The sequence below is a fragment of the Sapajus apella genome, unplaced genomic scaffold (genome assembly GCF_009761245.1).
Source record: "Sapajus apella isolate SASKATOON/1434 unplaced genomic scaffold, GSC_monkey_1.0 scaffold2, whole genome shotgun sequence".
In the NCBI taxonomy this organism is placed as follows: Eukaryota; Metazoa; Chordata; class Mammalia; order Primates; family Cebidae; genus Sapajus; species Sapajus apella.
The window spans coordinates 13,917,816-13,944,194 of NW_022436942.1; the positions used below are offsets into that span (position 1 = coordinate 13,917,816).

Genomic DNA, 26,379 nt, shown 5'->3' on the forward strand with positions numbered 1-26,379 from the left:
ATGTGGTGGTGCATGCCCGGAACGGCAGCCGCTCGAGAGGCCGATGCTGGAGGATCGCTGGAGCCTGGCAGGTTGAGGCTTCAGTAAGTCGTGATTGTGCCAATGCGCTCCAGGCTGGGTGACAGAGCAAGACCCTGTCTCAAAAAATAAATCGATGATGGGAAGGTATTTCTGGTCCTGTAACTGGATGTGTTTCTGTGACCTTAGGGTCTCTCACACTTTTAACGGCTGAGCTGATTGCTTACGCGCGTAGCAGAGCCACACTGTGGTGGTATTTACCGGAATAGTCCCTCACTTTACATCCCCCTAGCGTAGGAAGACATTGAAGATTTTAAAATCTCATGATGAACTTGGTTTTATCTAGTTCAGGGGATTAAAAAACAACAGCAAATCATGGCGTGGAAATGTTGAGCAAAAGGGACAGCCAGCGAGTGGCCCAACACCTGTCCTGCCTCCCTAACGGGGTTCTGCCTCCACTCAGCCGATTGGTGCTGAAGACAGATTCAAATCCAGATCTCCTCATCTGTAATCATTGTTCTTTCCGCTTGCCTATGAGTTAGCGCTCTTACTGTTTATGCCTCTGTCTTTTGATGCCTTTCATTGTTCATGTGTGTTTCTTATGGCCTGAATATGACTGTTTTGCAGAGCAGGATTTACCTCCTGCCTAGCATCCTCATTTTCACCCTCACTTCCCTTCTAATCCTCACAGAATAGCTTGAATGATCTTTTAAAAACATAAATTGATTTTGTCATTCTCATTTCAGTGAATGGTTTTGTTTTGTTGTTGTTGTTGTTGTTGTTGTTGTTTTTGTTACTCTTAAGCTAAAGCCAGGATCCTTCATGTGTCCTGTAAAAAATGAGTGGTCCAGCTGCTGCCTCTCTCTCCACCGTCCCCTTGCTCCTCCCTCTCCCATTCAGCCACATAGTGTGGTTTAGTCTGTGCTCGGGCGTCAGGCACCATTCTACCACAGGGGCCTTGCACCTACTGTTGCTACTGCTTGGCATTCTCTCCCCTCCCCTCCTGATCTCACGAACTTCCATGCATCCCTCAGCCTAGTCCTCATGTCCTCCGGAAGCCTTCTCCAATGTGTCCTGTCCCTCTGTAGCCTGGCCGTGTGGTACTAAGAATTTCTTTTTGTCCTCTCTGTGATCAGACTTGTGATTTTTTTTTTGAGATGGGATGTTTATGTGTGTGATTATTTGATCAGTATGTTAGTATGTTCTCTCCCTTCTATAAAGAAATACCTGAAACTGGGTAATTTATGAAGAGCAGGTTTAATTGGCTCACTGGTCCACAGGCTATACAGGAAACATAGCAAGGGAGGCCTTAGGGAAACGTTCAGTCATGGTGGAAGGGGAAGGGGAAGAAGGCACTTCTTACAAGGAAGAGAGTGAAGGGGGAGGCTACACAGTTTTCAACAACCAGATCTCGTGAGAACTCACTGTCACAAGAACAGCAAGGGGAAATTCACCCCTACGACGTAGTCCCCTCCCATCACGCCCCTCCTCCGACATTGGGGATCACAATTCGACCTGAGATGTGTTGGGGAGGGGACACAAATCCAAACCATATCAATCACTGTCTGTCTTCCCCACTGCACTGTTAAGATCAGGCCATGTCTGATACCTCCTTCCGCCAGTCTTTTATCTCTGCTGCCTACTGTGGAGCCTGTTGCATAGAAAGTGCTCAAATCACCTATTGGTTGAATTAAAAATCAGCGATTTTATTCTCACCACCTAGCACAGAATTGAATGGAAATCAAGTTTAAAAGAGCACAGAGTAATGGCTCATGTCACCATACCTACTCACTGTCTTCTAGCATTAAGAATTTTACTTAATGATTTCAGCTTTAAAAAAAAGCCTTAAATATTTATTGCTGTGGGGTGGATAAGCCTACTAGTCAGAGGTAATTGTTAAATGCATACCTTACCCCTTTGTCCATCCATTTCTGAAAATAGAGATCCCAAATATTTATTTTTCTTAGTGTTTTATATTCTACCCCTCTAGTTACATTTTTTTCAAATGTAATGATTTATTTTTCCCAGCTTTATTGAGGTATGATTGACAAAAATCATGTATTTAAGGTGTGTGCATGGTTTGATCTATGTGTACATTGTGAAATGACCACCACAATCAAGTTAATACATCCATTCCCTTACATAGTTACCAGTTTTTGTGTGTCTGAGGACACTTAAAATTTACTCTCTTAGGTACTGTCAAGTACAGTGTTACTAACTGTAGTCACCATGCTATACATTAGATCCCCAGAACTTACTTATTTTATAACTGAAGCTTTGTACCCTTTGACCATTACCTCCCCGTTTTCCTTAACCCCAGCCCCTGGCAACCACCATTCAACTCTCTGCTTCCACGAGTTTGACTATTTTTTAGATTCCACATATAAGTGAGATCAAATGGTATTTGTCTTTCTGTGTCTGGCCTATTTCATTTAATGCCCTCCAGGCTCATTCATGTTGCTGCAAATGGCAGGATTTCCTTCTTTTTATGGCTGAATAATATCTTACTGTATGTAGACAGTATACACATCTTCTTTACCATTCATCTGATGCTGAGGTGGTTTCAGTGTCTTGGCTGTTGTGAATCATGCTGCAGTGAACATGGGGCTATAGAGACTGATTTCATTTCCTTTTGTTACATAACCAGCAGTAAAATTGCTTCATATGATGGTTCTATTTTTAATTTTTTGAGGAACCTCCATACTGTTTTCTGTCATGGCTGTGCTAATTTACATTCCCGCCAACAGTGTAGAAGGTTCCTTTTTCTCCATGCCCTCACTAACACTTGTCTCCTTTCTTAAATAATAGTGATCCTAACAGGTATGAGGTGCTATCTCGCTGTGGTTTTGATTTGCATTTTTCTGATGATTGATTTTTAGCACTCTTTCATATACCTGTTAGCCACTTGCATGTCTTAATTTGAGAAATGTCTATTCAGATCCTTTGTCCATTTTTTAATCAAAAAGAAAAGCAAACATTAGCAAGTTTAATACATTGTGGTAGAAGTTAACCAAAATGAAGCATTAAAAAAAATGAAAGCATCCTTAATGAGCTCTGTGACAACCTCTAGGGACCACTACATGTGTAATTAGATTCTTCCAAGGAGAAAAGAGAGGATACCAAAAAAAATTTTTTAAGAAATAATGGGTAAAATTTTTCTAAATTGGATGAAATAACTATGTCCACAGATCGAGAAAGACAAACTCCAAGCATATAAAACATGAAGAAAATGACAGTAAGGCACATCATGCTCAAATTGCTCAAAGCCAGGATAAACGAAACTTTATTTTCTTAGATAGTCTTTCTGTCGCCTCAGGCTGGAATGCAGTGGCACGATCTTGGCCTCTTGCAACCTCCTCCTCCTGGATTCAAGGAATTATCCCACCTCAACCTCTGAGTAGCTGGGATTACAGGCTTGAGCCACTGTGCCCAGCTGTTTTCTTATACAATCTTTAGGCCTTTTCTTTTTTCTTGCCTATCTAGAACCCTCCAATACAGTGTTGAATAGAAGGAGTGAGAGCGTAAATTTTTGCACTTTGCCCAATGTTACGGGAAAGCATTCAGTATTTCATCATGAAATACGGTATGAATTATAGGTTTTCCCTAGATGCCCCTTATCTGGTTGGGGAAGGTCCTTAATTTCAGTTCACTGAGTTTTATGAAAAGTATAGATGTTGAGCGTCTTTTCACAAACCTGCTGGCCATTTATTTTATGTCATCTTTGCAGAAATGTCTCTTCAAGCCCTTTGCCCATTTTTTAATCGACTTGCTTGTTTTGTTTTGTTTGCAGTGGAATTTTAGGAGTTTCTTGTTTATGTTGAAAATTAACCCCTTATGACACACATGCTTTGCAACTGTTTTCTCTCCTGCCATAGGCTACCTACCTCTTGCTTTTGTGGATGACTTCCTTGGCTGTGCAGAAACATTATAGTTTAATGTAGTCCCACTTGTTTCTTTTTGCTTTGTTGCCTGTGCTTTGGGTATCATGTCTAAATAATCATTGCTAAGACCAATATCAAGGAGGTTTTTTTCGCCCATATTTTTTTCTAGGAGTTTTATGATTTCAGGCCTTACATCGAAGTCTTTAGGCCATGTCAAGTTGGTTTCTGTACATGATGTAAGAAGAGGGCCCAATTCCATTCTTTTGCATGAGGATATTCTCTTTTCCTAATACCATTTACTGAAGAGACTCTTCTTTCCCTAGTGTGTATTCTTGATACCCTTGTCAAAGATTAGTGGAAAACATATGGGTTTATTTCTGAGCTCTCTATCAGCCGTATCATAATTGAGCTCCTTTTCTCTAAGATCTAATGCATGTGTAATTCAAACATGGGTTCAGAAGTACTCATCTTGAAGTAGTCTTGAAATCCACCAGCAGCCACCAAACCCAAGGTAGATGAGGGAACACGGGCTGCATGCAGCTGTAAGGCAAGAAGAGGAAATGAAGAGACAGAGTGACATCGGTTGGAGAACTGAGGGAGGTGGGAAATATAAAAAGGAGATTTGAATTGGCTGCATCTTGTGAGGCCTGGACTAGACTGGGTGTCTAGGGTGAAAACATGCTCTAAAAATTCAGGATGTAGACCAAGAAAGATGGGACAATTATCCCAGCATTTAAGGGCTCTAAATGGGGTAAATGGGTCTACTTATTTCACATTGGAAAATCTGAGAAAAGGGGCCTTTTTCCAAGGCCCCAGGCCAAACCTACTCTAGGGTTGAAATAGAAGGGAGGTGCCAGGTGCAGTGGTGCAGGCTTGTAATCCCAGCACTTTGGGATAATCCCAGCACTTTGGGAGGCCAACACTGGCCAGTCATTTGAGGCCAGAAGTTTGAGACCAGCCTGGCCAACATGGTGAAAACCCCGTCTCTACTAAAACTACCAAAAAAATTAGCTGGGTGTGGTGGCATGTGCCTGTAGTCCCAGCTACTCCAGAAGCTGAGGCATGAGAATCGCTTGAACCTCGGGCCGAGATTGCACCACTGCACTCCAGCCTGGGTGACACAGCAAGACTCTGTCTCAAAAAAAATGGTGGGAGGTAAGGAGTTAGATGTTGAAGCTGGACTCCTGCAGACTCGTCTGTTTGTAGGAGAGTTTTATGCAAACACCTACACCTCAAATTAGAGTAGCTCTCACCCTCCAAGTAGTAACTTAGTATGTGATCATTGGGACTCCCTTGCTAGGTGGGGAAGCAGGGACCCCTTCATCCTTCGGGTGCCGGTAGCGACAGTGACTCACCTGGGGACCCTTCCCTGAGCGCTTCTTTTCAATGTTTTGACTGCATTGTTTGCAGACTACAGACAGACGAGTGAATGGTCGGGCACAGTCTGTATGACCCTGGGGCAAAGGCCACCGCTGTTCTCACTCCTCCCTGTCGCCCTCTCCTCAGGAATCCGAGGGTGTTTCCTGCCACTACTGGTCGCTGTTTGACGGGCACGCGGGGTCCGGGGCCGCGGTGGTGGCGTCGCGCCTGCTGCAGCACCACGTCACGGAGCAGCTGCAGGACATCGTGGACATCCTGAAGAACTCTGCCGTCCTGCCCCCCACCTGCCTGGGGGAGGAGCCCGAGAACACGCCCGCCAACAGCCGGACTCTGACCCGGGCGGCCTCCCTGCGTGGAGGGGTGGGGGCCCCGGGCTCCCCCAGCACGCCCCCCACACGCTTCTTTACCGAGAAGAAGATTCCCCACGAGTGCCTGGTCATCGGGGCGCTTGAAAGTGCATTCAAGGAAATGGTAGGTAACCCTGGGAGTCCAGGGCAGGAGGGCCAGGCGGGCACCTGTGCCAGGTCTGTCCATCCTTGCTGGAGGGCTCCCCGAATGCACACGGTTTTGCTGCTGGCTCCACCCGGACAGTCCCCTGTGATAACGGGGCTTCCATTCCCAGTAGAAGTTGGTGGCAGACAGAGCTCCTGGCATCAAGTGCTGGCAAAAATGTAAAAGAAGGCTGGGCTTGGTGGCTCACACTTGTAATCCCAGCACTCTGGGAGGTCAGGAGTTGAAAACCAGCCTGGCTACCGGGTGAAACCCCTCTCCACAAAAATACAAAATTTAGCTGGAAATGATGGCAGGTGCCTGTAATCCCAGTTACTCGGGAGGCTGAGGCAGCAGAATCAATTGAACCCAGGAGGCGGAGGTTACAGTGAGCCAAGATCGCAGCCACTGCACTCCAGCCTGGGTGACAGAGCGAGACTCCGTCAAATAAATAAATAAAGATGAAAGCGGGAGACAGTGCATAAGGTCACAGGCTTATTAAATACAGGCCTTATCACTTTTATTTCCTGTACTAATATGGATGCCAGCTGGTACGATGGTACTAAACTGAGATGTGATTCTGATCACCGTTTGTTTTACAGATGTGTATAGAGTCCAGTGTTGGGAGAATGAGGTTTAGGAAAGTGCTCAAAAGTCCCTTCCTATACAGATCTGATGTAAGAATGGCTGTTTTACCACAACTGGGGATGTGGTTCATTCATACTGCAGAGGAAGTGCTGGAGGAGAACAGAGCCAGGGGCCAATATCCAAGAAGCCGTAGTCTTACACAGACACGTGGATTTGTCTGTACATTTCAGTCTCACTGGGTCTGCTCAGGAGTTCATCATCCTTCCCTGGTGGCCTCACTCACTCCTGAGCATGTCCTTGGGAGAGTGCCACAGCTCTCGCTGTCCCTTGCTGCCCCTCTGCCTGGCAGGAGTGCACAGAAAAGCCTCCTCTGCTTTGTTCGATGCCAGCTCCTTCCCTCTCTGAGCTTGGTTTATCCTGAGCCAATTATTTTGGTTTTAAAGACTTACTTTCTTGCTCGGCAGCCTGCATACAGATAACGAACAAGAGATGTTTAAGGGTATTGATAAGGGCTTGAGTGAGGCAAGTGGGCGGTCATGGCCTTAAAACCTGGAGATTACAAAGTAATGAGAAGCTGTTAAGTGAAGCCAAAGCAGCTAGAAGCATCTCGCCAGAACTGAGTAGTCACGTGGTGCCCATTCCAGGACCTCACGACATCAGGTTGTATGCTAAGATGGAAAGTAAATAATGACAATACATATTGTCATCTGATGCCTTTGTAAGGCAAAAATAGTTCATCTATTCGCCCCTCAAATTGCATCCTCTTTCTATTTAAACCTATCCCTTCCTTGGGCTCAACTTTTTCTCTCCTTGTTACAGAGATAACATTTACCCTTTGACTATCAAGTGGTTTAAAAAGTACCATTCTGGGCATGGTGGTGGTGCATGCCTATAGTTCCAGCTACCCAGAGGCTCAGGCTGGAGGATTGTTTGAGCCCAGGAGTTCTGAGTTGTCATATGGGTTCAGTGTCAATGCAGTGACCTCCTTGGAGCAGAGCACCCCCAGGATGCCTAAGGGGGAGTGAACCAGCCCAGGTCAGACACCCAGCGGGTTAGAGCTCCGGTGCTTTTTGTGTGCCAGTGAATGACTACTGTACAGCTAGTGCTCGACTTACGACCACGATTGGGACCGCGGACCAGTCGTAACACGATTTGGTTGTAAGTTCAGTAGCCTATAAGTACAGTTGAAATGGTGCACGCAGAGATGGTAGTGCTGCCGGAAGCTGGTCTGCACTGTCGTACGCCCAGCTGGGCAACGTTTACACTGCCAGACGCGGAGCAGTCGTGGCTAGCGATTGTGGTTGTAAAGTTGAATGGTCGTAAGTTGCATAGGTGGTAAGTTGATCAATACCTGTATTCCATCCAGCCTGTGCAACATAGCAAAACCCCATCTCTTAAAAAATAGAATTAAGAATAAAAACGTAAAAATAAAATGCACCTCTGTCTCAAGACTGATAGCCTGCAACCTGCATCCCAATTTAAAATGCCAGGAGGCTGGAAAAGATTAGGCAAGAAGGAATTGCAGTAGGAAGATTGACTTCTACTCAGTTGTGGTATAAAATCTCTCTCTGCCATTCATAGAAGCTCTGATGTCAATAAATGTTTCTAGACACTGATACTCAGAATGCTAAGTGTTGAATTTTTTTTATTAGGCAAAAATTTGACAATGGGCTCTCCTGGAAATGGGAGAGAAAGTCAGTTTGCCTAATAGAAGTGAAAAAGGAAGGAGACGTTGGGATTTGTGTTTCCTTCAGCTGTGCCTGGTGCTATAGGACATCTTTTACTTGGAGCTGCTGCATTCTCAATTTTGTCCACTAGAGGCCAATGTCACATTGACTCAGGGCTCCACAGGGGTCTCGGGCTGCTCCTGAGGCTCATTAATGGCTCAGGGTTGCTCTTAACAACCTTACTGGCAAAGAGAGGTTCATTCAGAAAAATACTTAACTGAAGAGCCTCATTCTTAAAATAGTTCAACTTTTAATGAATCAATTCATTACCTCAAATTTTTCTTGGAAACTTAGTTGCCTGCAAAAGCAAAAACGAAAGTTTTTTGGGTCATTTTCATGTGTAATTCATTCAATCAGTATTTGTTGAGAACCAACTAGATGCCAGGCCTCACTGGGAAAAAGAGCATTGAGCCAATTAGGCAAAGATGAGCGTTAAACAAGTAAAATATCAATGGGAAGAGCCTTGAGAAGGGAAATACAGGGGGATGCAGGAGTCTGGAAAAGAGATGAAGGGAAAGGTTCGCTGAGGAGGTGATCCTGGGGTGTGGGGGCGCAGGAGCAGAGCAGACATGAGCTGGGCAGGGTCGGGAGAATGCCCTGGGCTCAGGAAACCTGTGAAACGAACCGAGTCTGAGAAAAAAACCCAGGTGGGCCAAAGGCAGCAAGCTAATGTTGCCATGGTGGGAAGCTAGACGTTAAATGTAGCAATTCCAGGTGAATGGGGAGGCAGGCTGGACCCCCCTGTGGAGGCCCCGTTGTGTTGTGTCACGAACTTTTAGCTTTAAGCCGCGTCTCTTCTCTATTTGTTCCTCTCAGATTTACCCCCGTGCCCTGCGTCCTCTTCACGCTTTTTCCCCCTGATTATCTGTCTAGATCCCCAACCTCCCTACAGCCTACCGGGGCTTTGCACCATGGAAGGAAGATAAAAACTGGGACCCCAATCCACTATGGAAATTGGAAATTACTAGGGAAAAAAATGAAGCTGAAAGCTGAGTCATGCAAGAAACTGCCTTTCCTTCTGTTCCTAAGCAGATAGCTACAGATGAATGGTTGAGTATCTCCACAAGTAGCTCCTTACCTTCCAGAGATTTGCTGATTTCCGGGGCCCCAGACTATCCCCTACCTGCTCCTTTTCTCTTAGAATATGTGGATGACCATATACCTTCCCCCTTTCCCCTCCTGCCCACTTTTCCCCTTTAAATTCTGAAGCTCTCAAATTCGTCTTTGGAGAAGGGTACAGACCACGGACTGTCTCTGTGATGTGCGTTTGTTTTTTTTTTCTTCCTGGCATGTCTTTACCCTTGGCAAAATAAACTGAATGGATTGAGATTGGTCTCAGATACTTTTGGATTACAGCACCTTACTGGTTGGCCTTATTAAGTGAGAAGCTCACCCATTCTGTGGTCCTCATGGCACTGGAAGGGTGGCCAAACCTTGTGCTTTGCTGGGGACCAAGCCAGTGGGTGCCGGCTGTCACAGGGTAACTGTTAATACTCTCCCGTTTCACTCTCAGATGTGACCCTGTTTGGATGATAAGTCTTCTGTTTAATCACAGATGCTCTTGTTTTTTTCTTTGCTTCATCAGAGATTTCAGGAAAACCAACAGTCCAGTTTCATAGAAACAGTGCCTGTGTTAACCTTATTAAATTGCTTAAGGTGAGTTTCAGAATCCACAACACAGAAATTATATCAGTTTCAAAATAATGGCTGGAAGACCATTGCCAACTTCTTTTTCTTTCCTCCCCCTCTCAATATTAGTTTTTTGAGAGTCATTGTCTCGTCATGTAAACCTCTAGGTTCTTTAAATGCCCACAAGCCCCATGCTGTGCCAGGCAACCCAAGGACGGCTTGGACAGCTATCTGCAGCAGGACACTTTGGATTTTCCAGATCACTCCTAAACTTTTTTTCCCCCACAGTAGCCAGCCGCTCTCTAATCTTCCTGTTCCTAGATGTTCTTTAGGTATTGCAGGTTTTGTGCCATTCTGATATTCTATAATAGGAAATTCAATACTAAGTAAGATTGTCATAGAGGCACTTCAGCTTTGTGGCTCTCTCGACTTCTCTTCCACTTTTAATCCCTAAAAGTAAAGTTCCCCAATCCTCGCACCTAAGCCTCTAAATTGCCTCACTGATGCCATCTATGCAGCTGTCCCTCTGGAGATTCCGAGTGTCACTTACAATACCCTTAAAAGCAGAGCTTCTCTTTCACTGGGGGCTTTTGCTTTATTTATAGTAGTCCAACAATGTGGAATCAGAATTCTTTGGATTCTCTTTCTGTTTCTGTCTACCTGCCTGTCTGTCTCCATCTGTTTGTCTTTTCCCTTAATGAAATGCTGTGATGCTATGATACTCTGTCTTCGACTCCATGTCCTGACATACAGCTCCTAAAACCCTTGAAATCTTCAAAGTGATAAGTATCTTTTTGTATCCTAATGAGATGGCTGGTGGCTGGCAGTCCCTGGCTAGCTTCAGGATGGGGTCTTCTGTTCATCAAAAAGACCAAGGCAGGATTAGAGGGCTGAGCCTTTGAGCGGCATCCCCAGCCTCGTGGGAGGGGAGAAGAGCTGAATGTTGAGCTGATCACCAACAGTTGATGGTTTAATCACTTGTGCCTATGTAATGAGGTCTCTATAAAGGCCCAAGAGGATAGGGCTCAGAGAGCTCCTGGGTAGCTGAACCCATGGAGGTTCCTGGAAGGGTCACATGCCAGGAGAGGGCATGGAAGCTCCGTATTCTTCCCCATACCTTGCCCTATGCAGCTCTTCATCTGTACCCTTTGTAATATCCTTTATAATGAACCAGCAAATGTCAGTAAATGTTTTCCTGGTTTCTGTGAGCCACTCCGACAAATTAATCGACCCCCAGGAGAGGGGGTTCTTGGGAACCCAGATTTATAGCTGGTTGGTCAGAAGCACAGGTAAAACAGCCTGGGGCGTGAGACTGGCATCAGAAGTGGGGGGTCAGTTTTGAGGACTGAGCCCTCGAGCTGTGGAATCTGTTGTTATCTCTGCATGCACAGCAGCATGGAATTGAACTGGAGGACACCAGCTGGGGTCTTCTGCAGAACTGATCGCTTGCTGGGTACATGGGGGGAATCTCTCACACTTGGTCACAGGAATCTTCTGTATCGGTTGTTGTGTGGTGAAAGCAGAGAAAAAGCAGTTTGTGTTTGTTCCACTAAGAACAGTTCTTCTTTGTCACTAGTATTTATTGAGCTTACATCTTAAAATCAGTATTCTTTTAGACATCACTGAGGAAAGAAGTAAAAGATAAGATCTTAGGATCGCGCACGTTGACTCGCGCCTGTAATCCCAGCACTTTGGGAGGCCCAGGCAGGTGGATCACTTGAGGCCAGGAGTTTGAGACCAACCTGGCCAACATGGCGAAACCCCGTCTGTACTAAAATTACAGAAAATTTAGCCAGGTGTGGTGGTGCACGCCTGTAATCCCAGCTACTTGGGAGACTGAGGCACGAGAACCAATGGAACCCTGGAGGCAGAGGCTGCAGTGAGCCGAGATCACAACACTGCACTCTAGCCTGGGCGACAGAGCGAGACTCTCTTTCAAAAACAAAACAAAAGACCCTTTATTGGGGGCATTTGTAGTCACACGTTATATGAATATAGAAATATGCGATATCTTATTTATTTTGATATTCTAAATAACATTGAAGGAGGAAGTGAAATGTTGATATCTTTCCAAAAGGGAAGCTCTGTTAAAAATGTTCAGAGACACCAAGTCAGAATAAATAGTTCCTATTTCTGGGGAAAAAGTAGGTACTAGTCACAAAATACAGACGAACAGAAGAAAAAAAATGCTTCCAGTGAGGGGAGTGGTAACAGTTTCATCAAATACTATAAGCTTCTTTCAGAGCAGCGCTTTTCATCTTTGGTCCTCAGGTTGCCTGGCACAGTGTGGGGCTTGTGGTGAAGGTGACCTCTGACCACTGGTTTTTGATACTTGCTGTGCACGCTGTCGGAGGTAGGTGTGCCCCTACAAACCCCGATTGTATCTCAGATCTTCCTTCGTAGCGCGAAGGCTATGTCGGGAATCCCTCCTGCGTCCACTCTGAAAAGTGAGCCCTGGCTTCCTAAAGGACCAGAATTCAGGAATTTTCTGACTGACTTCAGTTCTGCTTCACAGCAAGGCCTGGCCTAGCTCCATTTGTCACCTGTGATGTTTATATTGTTGCTTAGCGCAGGACAATAGGTGTAAGACAAGTGTCTTCTAAGTCCTGATTTCCAACCTCTTCCCTACTTCGCCACCCTCCCGAAACACGGTTGAATAATCAACATTTCAGACTCATGGAGGAAGTCGATTCCACTGCAGGGTTAGTTAAAGGAAGACTTTGCCCTCCTAGGGACCAGAACCAAGTTAGCAGTGATTACCCTTTTAACCTGCTAACGACGGGGCTTGAGTTCTGGACAGAGCCGGGAGGATCTCAGAGTTCTATCCTGTTTCCTTTTAAGCGTAGGTCTAGATTCCCCGCCACAGTCGGTTGTTAGGAAGGGAGGAAACTGGAAATATTTTAACGTATGGAATAACCGTATGTCTTTCTATCACAGTAAATTACTGGAAACACCAAGCAGCTGGCTTTGTCGGTAAAATCCATATAAATACGTGGTGGCACTGTGACAAAAGGGGGCAAAGTTTATTTATAGTAAGATTAATTATAATAAATAAATTAGTGTTTTCCACAATTATCATATTAATGGTAAATTGGGAACCCACATAGCTGTCTTCATTTAAGTTAGTTTGGTTCTGTCTGTTTTTGTTAGAACGGAAGTCCCTCTAGGAAGGAATGAGCATGTGATTCCACTAAGAGCCAGCAGGTGGCAATAGTAGGCAGTAGAGTGCTTGTTTTTTCTTCCCCATTGCCTGGCTGGCAGATGGCCTTGTTCTCAGAATAAACCGGGATCAGACTTGGATACTAAAACCATGCAGAATCTTATTATTTGTGACTGACACTATTAGCAATGTGCTCAGAGCCGTGTTTTAACTCAGCTAGGGGGAGCTGCCAGGTCCTATTGAAACTACCTAGCACTTGCTCCTTTCTGCTACCGGATATTGCTTTCCTTTTGCAACCTGAAATTGGTAGGAAACAAAGAATGACCTTGGAGTTGCATCATCTTCAGGACGTTCAAACGAAATGATTTCCAACCCAGGCGACATATTTCTCTTGCAATTCTTTCCTGCTGAATTAGTCTCATTGCACACGCATCTCTGTTTGCTTTCTGTGTTCACATTTCTCCTTGTAACATAGAGCAAAATAAAATCCCACATCTTAAAAACTGGATCTATTGTTTGGTTTAAAGATTAGCATCGCTTAAATGTAGTATTCAAGCAGACACAACAGAAGATAACTCAGTCCTGCTACCTTCAAAGTTACCCTAGAAGGTCTTCAGGACTATTGATTAAGCAGATAACTCAATTATCTTGTTAACTGAATCTTAAGAGTCATTTATGTGATCCTTCAGACCATACTTGAAAGACAGTATGTGTATGTGTTTTGCTAGTCAGTTATTCTAGACTTATGGCTCAGGGTTCATTGACAGCTAAAATGGGGAGGCATTCTAAATCAGCCCTTTCTTAGCACAAAGCAGTAAGCAGTTTTTCCCATGATTTCATTGATTATTGTAAAAATAACAAAAACTGGAGGTTTTTTAAAAGGTAGTTCTATGTTTTTATTTATTATTTAGAATCTCAAAAACTTAATCTAATCTGAAAGGTGAGGATTTGAAGAAAAAAGGTAGCTAATGCAATGAATGGTAAATATATCTTTATTGACTTCATTTATCATGTTTGCTCTCATAGTAAAAGAACCACCCAGATGGTCCTTTAATGTTCCTTTCAGTACTAAGGTTTTGTGAAACATCTTTTAAAGAGGAGTAGGTGGTGTATGCAGGAAAAAAATAAATGTGCTATTTTGGCTTCTAGGGAGGAGGGGGAGGGAAGCAATTATTTTTAGAATATGTTCTAGTTGCACGCGGTTTTAGAAGAAATAGAGTGTGTTTTAACGACAGTGAATTCTTCAGGGGGACAAAGTCTGTGGAAACACATCTTTCAAATCCTTGCCACCATGATCCCAGAGAGGACACTTGTAATGATGGTGTGTGTGTGCACATGTGTGTGTATGCACTTATGTTTCCACACGAATGTGGGGGAGGGAACTGGCAAACGAGTGCACATGTTAGCAAAATTTCTTGGATTAAAAAGTAGTTAAGTTCACTCTTTATGAGAAAGTGCTACCAAATTTAGCATTCCTTATTTGAAGGAGCTACAGAGAGAATGTAGCTGAACATAGAAAAAGGTGAATGAAATAATGAAATCAATTAGGAAAAAAAAATTGAGTCTCACTATTAATAGAATAGCCAGGAGCTAAATGGGTGAGCTAACTGGAATGTTTCCCCCAAAGTTAAAGCAGAAAAGTTTTAGTGCTGAGCTCTTCACCTTGATTTTTTTCTAAGGATTACATAATTTTCTAAGCAGAATGCCTTGTGATAGAAACCATGACTAAAAATGTACCTACCTGTGGTATAGCCCAAACGTGCCTAACTGTGTCCCAGAGGAGTTTGCTGCCGTGGATGGCTCTGTTACGTGGACTTTGTGCACCATAGCGTTTCTACCTCTTGGATGGCACCAGTGATATGATCAAGTCTATCAAACAAACATCATTCACATTCTAATCTATACACAGCATAGAAGCAGTAGGTGTTCAAATAATTTTTTTTTTTTTGAGGTGGAGTCTTGCTCTGTTGCCCAGGCTGGAGTGCGGTGGTGTGGTGCAGTCTTGGCTCACTGCAACCTCCACCTCTCGGGTTCAAGCAGTTCTCCTGTCTCGGCCTCCCGAGTAGCTGGAACTATAGGCGCGTGCCACCACGTCTGGCTAATTATTTTTGTATTTTTAGTAGAGACAGGGTTTCACCATGTTGGTCAGGCTGTTCTCAAAATCCTGACCTCAGGTGATACACTCACCTCAGCCTCCCAGAGTGCTGGGATTACAAGCATGGGCCACCACACCCGGCGTGTTCAAATAATTTTTAATAAATATTGTCTTTCAGCCTTTTAGGTATCCAAGCAAATATTGATTCTGATGGTGAAAAAATAGTCTCCCTAGCTGAGCGATTCTTTTTGATGTATTGGATGCAGGCTCTATTTATCAATTTATGTATTAGTAAAATATGTGTCACAGTATCAACTTTATACGAGTTCTTTAAATGCAAAAAAAATAGCAATTCCATCCACAAACTCCTTTGTTGGTAGGGTTTTGGGTTCTGTTTTTATGGATTTTCTTGGAGGTTAAACACATCTTGATGTCTTCTTTGTCTTCTTGTACTTCCTTGAGAGAATTCTTCCCACTTGATCCTCACGCCCCTCCTTCTCTTCATTCACCAGTGTCTACCATTCTTGCATAGGTTCTGATAACCATTCCTGTCGATTGAGCATTTTAAGTGAAGCATGGGTTCCTGCTTAATTATCTCAGTGAGCATTGGCATTGTAAGCTTTTCATTTGTGAATTGTGGAATCCATTTCTCATATTAAGGCAGAGGTAAGGGGATAGGGAGATTTAAAATTTTTAATTTATTTCTTCACTTGTCCATTGAATAGACATCTATTAAACTACCATTTACCTGGCCTAGCCTAGGAGTTGAGGGTCTAAGGTGAGCAAGAAAGGCTGCCGCTCTCAATGCTGGAGCTTTAGAGCTGTGGGAAGGGTCTGGCTATCCTGCTCAGCCCCTCACACATGCCAGCTAATTTAGCCTCATGACAATCCATTAAGAAAGCTGGTTTATACACAGTCGAAGTAAATCTTAAAAATCCCATGTAGTCCTTTGAAGGTTGCCCCATGCTTGATGCTCCTGCAACTTTTGCTGCTACCATTCACTCCCATATTGAAGTGTTTCTTCACCTGTTTATAAACTCAGGCATCCCCCAACACACTTTCCTACCCCTCCCCCAACTCTTACCCAGCTCACTCTGTGTGTTGGTCTCTCCCAAATCCTGGCTTTGTGTTCTTTCTCTATTTACTGATTTGTGTTGTTTTTGTTTTTGTTTTTGAGACAGGATCTTGCCCTGTCACCCTGGCTAAAGTGCAGTGACATGATCATGGCTCACTGCAGCCTCAAACTCCTGGGCTCAAGAGAGCCTCTATCCTCAGTCTCCCAAGTAGCTAAGACTACAGGCATGCACCACCACACCCAGCTAATTATGTTTTATAGAGATGGGGATATCACTATGTTGCCCAGGCTGGTCTTGAACTCCTGGCCTCAAGTGGTCCTCCTGTCTTGGCCTCCCAAAGTACTGGAATTATAGGTGTTAGCTACCATGCGTGGCTTCCACATACTCTTTAACCAGTGGGATATCCCTAAGCTTAAGCTCTTCTGTTTCCAGTTTCCCACGGGTTATTTGTCCTCTTTCTGTTACCCCCTGGCCCCTAGAGCAAGGCACTTGCTGGTAAATGCTGGATTCTTGACTTGTCTCCCCCTTTTGCATGAGGAGGCTGGCTGCAGCAGCTGAGCTCTAACTCTGGAAGTCTCGGGATTATAAAAGTGACCTGACCCTAGATCTGCCACCACCACCATCAACGTCACCATTTCTTTCTCTTCCTGTAATTTTTACCCAGCCCTCGTTTTCCTTCCTCTGCACCAAAAGTGGTAGATTACCACTGGAGGGTTTGGCACTCTTTAGCTGGCCACCCAGTGTATCTTACTAACTGATATTTTTCTGAGGTAACAGAACCTTTGCTTCTGTCACTGACACAGAATTTCACGGATATGCCTTGATGATGCAAGCGCTGGTCTATTTTTAATTTTAATTTCTTGGGGAGGCCTCATCAGGTGGCAGGTAATAACACAAGCTTTGGAAGAGAACCAGGTTGGAATCCAAACCCTAGCCAGGTGAATATAGGCAGGCTACCCCACTTCTCTGCAACTAAACAGTGAGGTTCATAGTGATGGTTGTGAGGACGACATGGGAGTCTGGGTATCGAGTCCTCAGCATGCTGTCTGATGTAGAGAAAGTTCTCAGTGAATGTTGGTAATTATTATGAACGTGTTACCATTGTAAATAGGTGGCTGTGGGAAGAGGAAACGTCAGGTCAGAGTTCAGAAGCATCTATCTTTGCTCTCTAAGTCATGGGTTGACTCCTGCCTGGGTTGAATAGAAGACATCTTTCTGTAAAAGAGACTGTTTATCCAAGACTTTAGAGTTTAAAACACTGATCAAGTCTGGACTGGGCATGGTGGCCTAGTGCTTTGGGAGGTTGAGACAGGATCGTTTAAAGCCAAGAGTTTGAGACCAGCCTGGGTAACATAGTGAGACCCTGTCCCCACAAAAAATAGAAAAGTTAGCTGGGTGTGGTGGCTGCACACACCTGCAGTCCCAGCAACTCAAAAGGCTAAGGCAGGAGGCTTGAGCCCAGGATGTCAAAGCTGCAGTGAGCTGTGATCACACCACTGCACTCCAGCCTGGGTGACAGAGCAAACCTTCTCTCTAAGAAAAACAAGGCTGGGTGCAGTGGTTTGTGCCTGTAATCCCAGCACTTTGGGAGGCTGAGGCAGTCAGATCGTTTGAACACAGGAGTTTGAGACCAGCCTGGACAACGTGGCAAGACCCCATCTCTACAAAAGACACAAAAATTAGCCAGGCATGGTGGTGCACACCTGTGGTCCCAGGTCCTCAGAAGGCTGAGGTGGGAGGATTGCTTGAGATGGGAAGTGCGAGGTTGTAGCGAGCTGAGATTGGGCCACTGCACTCCAGCCTGGGTGACAAGAGCCAGATCCTGTCTTCAAAAAAGAAGCAAACAAAACAAGACATTGATCAGGTCCAAGTCCTTGGCATTCTCAGCCTCTCTAGTGTCTGTTTCACATGGCAGCTCATGTTATCCACAAAGACTAAATTTTCCATAAACTGTAATGTTTACTGAATACAACTTACACTTTATTTGCCTTTTTTTTTTTTTTTTTTTTTTGTAGACAGAGTCTTACTCTGTAGCCCAGGCTGGAGTGCAGTGGCATGATCTCGGCTCACTGCAGCCTCCGCCTCCCTGGTTCAAGTGATTCTCCTGCCTCAGTCTTCCGAGTAGCTAGGACTACAGGCACGTGCCGCCACACCCAGCTAATTTTGTATTTTTAGTAGAGATGGGGTTTCACCATGTTGGCCAGGCTGGTCTCGAACTCCTGACCTCAGGTGATCCGCCCACCTCGGCCTCCGAAAGTGCTGGGATTACATGCATGAGCCACTGCGCCTGACCTTTATTTGCATTTTTGTCTGATTGTTTCTGTTTGCTATCTATTGTTTCCTCTCTCTGGTTCACAGATGGTCTGATATGTGGCAGTTTTATGCCAGTGTCCTCTCCAAAATGCTCATTAGGTGGTAGGAAAGCAAGCACTGAAGATTTTTCTAGTCCCTTCTTGAAGCACAGTCAGACTCTGTGGACTGTGTCAGGAGAGTGAAGGTGAGAAAGCTTTTGATACACGTCCCTGCGCGATCCAACACTGTCGTTGCTTTCTTCTCCAGGACCTACAGATAGAACGAGAGAGGAGTTCATATAATATATCTGGCGGCTGCACGGCCCTCATTGTGATTTGCCTTCTGGGGAAGCTGTATGTTGCAAATGCTGGGGATAGCAGGTAAGCAAATGAGCTGTGTGATTCTTGCCGGTTTCTCATGCCTTCTGATGATTTTGTCTCAAAAAATTAAATGATTACAAATAATTAAAGACAGGCCCTCTACATCAGAATGAAAATGCATTTAAGAACAATCAGGTTGGTATTACAAGGTAAAGGCAGTCTCTTATTTGTGCATATAGCAGTTCATGTTCATGTCTGTGATAAATCTAAACCAGTAGTATTCAAACTTTTTTTTTTTTTTAACTTCAGAACCCGTTTCTCATTGAAAACTTAGCAGGAGCATAATAGGTGAGAGTGATGAGGAGGAAGGAAAGGGATTCGAGTGCCTTGGGTGTCTGGAGGGTGCCTGGGAGGACTCCCCAGTCAACTCCACTTTTACTCAGTGACCTTGCACTGTTCTCTCCCAGAAGCTTCTTCTGTTCTGCACATGCCCTTAGAAGCTGTGGTCGCCTCTTGTCTGGGTTCAGCTAAAGGAAATTTTGGTCAAGAAATCACTGTTAACTCTTCCTTTATCCAGCATTGCCAGGGAATAAGATACATTTGTGTTTTTATTTCATTGATTTTTTAAAAATTAGAGACAGGGTCTCGCTATGTTGCCCAGGCTAGACCCAAATTCCTGGGCTCAAACAATCCTCCCACCTCAGAAGCCTGCGTAGGTGGGATTACAGGTTGCACGACCACACCTGGCAGTTGTGAGTGTCTTTTAAATAACTGATGCACCTTCACTTTTGGTGTGGGGAATTTTTAAGTTACAGACTTTACAAAAAATATTCTATGTATCATACACTTCTCCATCTTTCATAACAAAATATGCTGGCCTGAGAGTAGGACCTTTTCCAAAGAACTGACTCTTTATTCTGAAAGTAGTAAAAATACAGGGCTTACGAGCAATTTCCCCAGAAGGGCTGTGAGGACTCTCTCATTCCTCTGTCCCCTCCTCTCCCCTTCCTCTAGGCCCCATGGTTCTTGTGGGCTCTCCTGCTAGCTGTGCCCTTCATGAGGTCTGATCCCGCCCCTTCCCCTTCCCTGTCTCCAGCTTAATTTGCTATTACTGCTGCCCTTGCAGCCCAGAAGACCGATTCCCTTAAGGCAATCAAGAAATTCACCTTAATTTTACTTCCATTTACAAAACAGGAGACTTAGGCTGAGGCAGCCTCCATTCCTCCTAGTTAAAGCGTCCTTCTCAGCCTTTCCCAGGGAAGATCCCAGCGAACAAGGAGCGAACTGACCCAGCAGTGGTTTTGTGGGCTTGAAGATTGGTGTTTGTTGAAGGTCTGTCGATTTCAAAAGTATACATGTGGCGTTTGCTTGTAAAAGTCTGCCCAGTATATGGAAGTATGTGTAAGATACGCTATGCTTACCCCGTGGCTGCTGTTCGCCTGTGTCAGGTCAGGGTTCTGGCAGGAGACAGACTCCAACTCAGATGGGTCAACTGTAAATGAAGGAGATAGGTAGAGAGAGCCAGCCAGGAGTGTGGAGGTCCCCAGGAAGGAGCTGACTACCCTCAGGAACCAGGGAAGGAAACGCTGTAGCGGAGCCGAGGAGAGTGGGAGCCAATGGGCAGGAGCCATCGGAAGGAATGGGAGGAGAGATGCTGACTTCTCTCTGCCCACCCTCCTATCTCTTGCCTGACCTTCCCATCGGCTGACCCCAGCAGGGAGGTTAGCCTGCCAGGACACAGACGCAAGCCAGAACAGTACCTCCAGGATGGGGACAGAGGGAAAAAAGCCAGCTCATCTGCTGCTCCTCCTTTTCTCTCCTGCTTCAGGGTTTGAGCACCTTCAAGACAGGAATCTTCAGTCTTCAGGGGCTTTAAAAACACACTGAGGGGCCAGCCCCTGGCCTCTTGTTCAGCTGCTGATCTTGAGCTGGTTGGGAGCCAGAGGAGCGTCAAAGGAGGCAGTTGCTCAGGTCTGCCCCAATTGAGTAAGACCAAGTGGATGATATAGGTCCATTGTCACTGAGAGACAAGCAGTCGGGAATCCCAGGGCTCAGTTTAAAACAAATGCTTAGAGCTACAGAAGGTTCTGGCCGCAGATATTAGCTGTCATGTGCTTTCTTTACATCTCGACATTTTGAGAGTAAAAAATCTTTGTTAGGTGTTCACTGCCCCCATAATTATTCACAGTCAGGAAAAGAGAAGTTCCGCCCTGGTTTGATTTGGAGGCTGCTGATGGTCAGGAGCTGATTTCTAAGCCACTTAGCTGTGTGTCATCTGGTTCACCATCAAACATATGCACACTTAGGGGTTGTATTCAGGAAAAGTTGCCCGCTGCTGTTTGTGGCTTAATGAGCTTTTGAGTCAATGACCACCCCACAGAGAGGATGTAGGACCATCCATGTGGGATACTCCGCAGCGACACAGGTACCTGATCCGTGTGCTGTGGTGCATGCCCTCATAGAACTTGCCCTTCCAGTCGGCTGGGCTAACCAGCCACAGAGGCACATGCAGTGACTGCTTGAAGCACGCCAATTGCTTTATTCTTCCCAGGCAGAGGCAGCCAACTCAACACCTAGGGGATCATAAGGGACCGGGAAAGAAGCAGATGGTGGGCAGATTTTCACTTCAAGCAAAAATGAACCGGTAGCATGCAAATGTCATGCAAAGCAATATGCAAACTATCACCCATTGTGTTTGAGTCATCAGCTCCTCAGGGCTCTGACTGATTCTTCTGCTTAGGAAGGTGCTTTGACTCCATTTTAGAGATAATTTCATTTCATCTCCAGAGAACTAAGGGCACCGAGGAAGCAAAGCCATTACCACGTATTTTAAACAATGTCTAAAGGTTTGGCAACTGAGACTGGGTGAAGTCATTCAGAGTTTTAAAAACCATTTAAGATTTATTAAATTCTTAATTCCACTCTTGCCAGACTTACAGTAACAGTGGCATTAAAACAGATAATAAGTGCAAGGCACGTATTAACTACTGTAACAGAGGATCACATTTAATTCTCTCAATAATGGAGTGGGAAGTAGGCATTGTTAATACCAGTTAAACACAGTGTACCTATAAGTAAACTGAGGCACAGTGAGGCGAAGCGGTTTCCCCAGCTATGGAGGAGCGAGCAGGGCCACCACCCGCCCAGGACTGGGAGTTCAGTTTATTCCACAGTCTCTGCGCCATACCCTGGGATTTGTCTTCCATGCTAAGACTCACAGAGGCTTCGATTTTCTCATTTTAGCATCTCTAAATCAAGTTCTAATTGACATTTTTCTTAGTGTTTTTATATGAAGTAATGGCACACCTTATAATCAATGGCCTCTTAGTTTTCACCTAAAATGGATTATGGAATGAGTGGCAGGCGGCCTTAGAGGCTATTTTAAATGTACTGCAGTTGTCAACAAGATAAGCTGTGGGTGGTCCAGTTTACTCATTTGTAATAGAGAAAAAGATTTTTCTCAACGTGAGAGCTGCCATCTCCTTCCAAGGGTCCCAAAGTTCTGAGACTATTTTAAATGTTGTGTTTTCGGCTGTGTGCAGTGGCTCATGCCCGCAGTCCTAGCACTTTGAGAGGCCAAGGTAGGAGAATTACTTGAGCCTAGGAGCTGCAGAACAGCCTGGGCAACATGGCAAAACTCCACCTCTACAAATATATATATGTAAATTACCTGGGTATGGTGAGTCACACCTGTAATCCCAGCTACTTGGGAGGCTGAGGTGGGCAGAACACCTGAGCCCAGGGATGTCAAGGCCACAGTGAGCCATGATCACGCCACTGCACTCCAGCCTGGGTGACAGAGTGAGAGACTGTCTCACAAAATGAAAATTAAAATAAATGTTGTGTTTTCATTTTGATCATAATCTATTGAAAAGAATGTAAGCATTTTCTGATTCTATAGATGATTGCTGCCACAAAGTCAGACTTCCATTTTGTTGTGTTTATAACTTCTTTGGAAGCAAGTGTCTCACTGACTTTTTTCTTTCTTTTCTTTTTTTTTTTTTGAGACAGAGTCTCACTCCATCACCAGGCACCAGGCTGGAGTGCAGTGGCACGATCTCGGCTCACTGCAACCTCCGCCTCCCAGGTTCAAGCAATTTTCCTGCCTCAGACTCCCAAGTAACTGGGACTACAGGCATGCGCAACCACGCCCAGCTAATTTTTGTATTTTCGGTAGAGATGGGGTTTCACCATGTTGGCCAGGATGGCCCCGATCTCTTGACCTCATGATCCGCCCACCTTGACCTCCCAAAGTGCTGGGATTACAGGCGTCAGCCACCGCGCCCGGCCCTCACTGACTTTTTCAAAATGAGTCCACAGACTCCTGGGATTAGAGGGTCATCTTCTCAGGCTTGCCAGTCTTCCTAGGAAAGGGTAGGGAAAGTAGAATGTGTTCATTAATTTGCTCTGTAGGACGGGAGTGAATGCCATTTCATGAATTGTGCCTCAATGAAGCCAATGAAGTCCAGCCAGGATGGTTTTCTTTCACTTATCTTTCACTCCTTTTTAGTTTTCCACAATTACCCCCTATTAGAGTTAAAGCTGTCTCTGTTAGTTCAAACGTGGATGGCTTCGAGAAGTCTGAATGCTCCTAAGACAGGAGTTAGGTATTAAACGGGACTTAACGTTTCTAAATTCAAAATCATTACACATCTGTGACATCTTCTCTCCAGGTTTCTTCCCTTTGCTGGTGGTAAAGTAGTGAAATATTATGGAACTGACTCCAAGCCAAGGGAATGCAAAGAACTATTCATTTCTTTTTACGTTTATGGATTTCACCAATGGCCGGTACAGATCCTTTCTGAAGCTCCTTTTTGCTAATAAGTGCTTCATCTATCCACACATACCAGTGAGCTCTTACTCTGATACCTGTCTTCCTGTGAGTTCAGAAATATATTTGATCTTCTGCCGTTAACTATATTAAATACACTATTCCTCTCACTTTCTTTGACATGTATTTGAAAAATAGCAGAGAAACACCAAAATCAGCCACTCTTTTCCACTGTGGAAGTTGAATTGCTGTTTCACCCTTTTTTCTGCAGAGCCTCCTCCCCATCTTTTTAGTGTGTATTTCATGTAATCCCTTAGCTATACCCATAACCTGTAGAAGGGATTAGCAGAAAGATAATAAAGCTACCAAATGATCGCAAATACAGGCAGAGACAGAAACCAAGTGAGGAAGCAAAACAATCTCTACTTTTCCTATGAAGCCACTTGCCGTCCACACAGAGGGCACCTAGAGGCCCTTGTCTCTCTGAACTTCTTCTCTCGGGTGTTTCTGAAGCTCTTCCTGATGCCTCTTGCTCTGAATTAGTGGTTTTCAACGTATGATCCCCAAACTGGCAGCAGCGTCACCGGGGAACTTGTTAGGAGAACCGATCACTGCTCACTGAAACTCAGTGGGTGGACCCAGCAGTCTGTGTTTAGCAAGTCCTACAGATGACTCCTATACATGCTCAAGTTTAAGAATCACCACTCGAAAGTCCATCCCTGGGCATCTGAGAGAGCCAGGAAAAAGCCATTTTGTCCTCAGGATTTAAACATTTTAGCTGTTCCTGGCCTGAGGGGCGAAGCATCAGACTGCAGCCGCACTATGAGGCAGTCTCAGCAGTCCTGCTGCAGTCGGACACCACACCCAGGGCAAGCTCCTGGAGCCCGTGTTTCCCCTTCCACTCGGCAGCCTGCTACCTGTGGTGGGGCAGGGGTGGGGACGGGGCCTGCCTACACCTGGGCCGTCTGGCTGCTGATTCCTTTCTGCCAGCCTGACGTTCTAGAACTTAGGCCCTGTTCCTCTGAAGAGTAGAAGTTGGGGTGAGAATTTCTAGTGTGATCCAGCTCCACATGTCAGCCTTGTCTTCCTGCTGGGTGGTTCTGAAGCATCCCACCCTGTACTGGCCCTCCGTTCCCTTACTGGGAATGGGTCGGGCATGCCCCTGTGCGGACTTTCCATCTCTCGCTTTTGGGCCTCTGGAAAAGTGTAGTTACTGTGGTTTCCCATTCCAACCAAGCTGTGCCTTTAAACACGCCCCGCTTCTCTTAGCCCACTAAGAAGCTCAGCTGGGAAGTCTCGTGAGGTTCATAGAAAAAGAATATTTGCACCTAGAAATGCAGGCATGAGATTATTGTGATCGAGATAGTCACCTTTTCTAAGCCTGGTTGCTGAGCTAGGGTAGAACAGTGATCAGTGTCAGAACAGAGCTTTCTAGCGGAGAAGCCAAGGCCCTATGTTTGGCTGGCTTGATAGACTTCCAGGCCTAACCATCAAATTTGCAGGTGATGTGAAACCAAGTAAGATGAACTAGTAAGATTCCAAAAGTCCTTTGGTGCCTGGGGAAGTGGGTAAATACCAGGTGAAGCTGAACCGATGTAAAGGTAAAGTGTCACACCTGTTGAAAAGAGAAAGACCAGCCAGAGAGGTACGGTGGCTCATGTCTGTAATCCCAGCACTTTAGGAGGCCAAGGCGGGAAGATCGCTTGAGCCCAGGACTTAAAGACCAACCTGGGCAACAAAGTGAGAAATTTTGTCTCTAGAGAAAAAAATTTTTTTTCAATTAGTTGGGCATGGTGGCACATGTCTATGGTCCCAGCTACTCAGGAGGCTGAGGCAGGAGGATCACTTGAGCTTGGGAGGTTGGGCTGCAGTGCGCCATGATTGCACAAATGCACTCCAGCCTGGGTGATGGAGTGAGACTCTGTCACCAAAAAAAAAAAAAAAAAAAAAAAAAACAGAAAGAAAGAAAGAAAACTAGCAGCATTGGGGAGACAGCTTATCAATGGCTCACATTTTTTAAAAAGTGTATTTAGGCAGTAAATTTAATCTGGTCGGGAGTGTGATACAGACACCAGAACCTCATCTAATCATAGGCTACAGTATTCAATACATAAGGCAAATAATAGCTAATGCTTCTGACTGGCTGGCTTACTTTGTCCATAGTAAGTACTATTACTAGTATCTAGGGCTTTACATGAATTTTACATGAATAACCTCATTAATCCTAACATCAACCCATTTGGGGAAGTACTATTATTAATGATATTTTACCCATGAAGTCCCTCTCTAGGTGATTCAACATGTGCATAGATGAGCAGCAACCTTCAAAGGAGAGACTGGAGTAAAGAGATTTGGAACTGTGCTGGAAAAAATGAGGAAAACTCAAAAGAGCTAGAGTTTTTCAGCCACATGGAAAGATAACTTTTGTTGATATAAGAGAGATCTTCAGGTTTTGGCAGATAAGAGGTAGGGTGGTAAGGCTAGCTGTCCATGAGTCTGGGATAGAAGTGACAGCCACAGGCAGGCAGGGTGGTGGTTAAGAGCAGGACTTCTTGACTCAGATGGCCTGAGCTGAATTGTGGCTCTGCCACTACTGTGTGTGGCCTTGGGCCAGTCTCACGCTTTCTGTACTGAGTGTTGTCAACTGTAAATGGAGGTGATGATAGTACTCACTCCTCAGGTGGGGTTGAGAGGAGCAGATGCCTGGAAGGCCCTAGCACAGAGCCAGGTGTGTGGTACCTGCTCAGTAAGGGTTAGCTGCTACTACTGTTGTCATATGGATCAGGAAAACTGTTTGTAGATGCAGCAAGCTTCTGAAGAAAGTAGTGGGTTCTTAGTGAAAACAGTTGTGCATTCCACTTAGCAAGGATGTTGTTCTAAGTTTTTCAAGGTGCCAATGAAATATTCTCTCTCTCTCTCTCTCTCTCTCTCTCTCTTCTTCTCCCTTCTCCCC

The 26,379-nt window shown here is 45.0% G+C and overlaps 1 protein-coding gene across 2 annotated transcripts in view; it reads left to right on the forward strand.

The window, feature by feature from the left end:
* Window positions 1–26,379, forward strand: part of PPM1H (protein phosphatase, Mg2+/Mn2+ dependent 1H) — a 291,024-nt gene that overhangs the window by 117,177 nt on the left and 147,468 nt on the right. For both annotated transcript variants that reach the window (XM_032288665.1, XM_032288673.1), the window contains exons 3-4: window positions 5,406–5,750; window positions 18,603–18,715. In XM_032288665.1, the coding sequence (XP_032144556.1) occupies window positions 5,406–5,750; window positions 18,603–18,715 (458 nt within the window). The remainder of the gene's footprint in view (window positions 1–5,405; window positions 5,751–18,602; window positions 18,716–26,379) is intronic.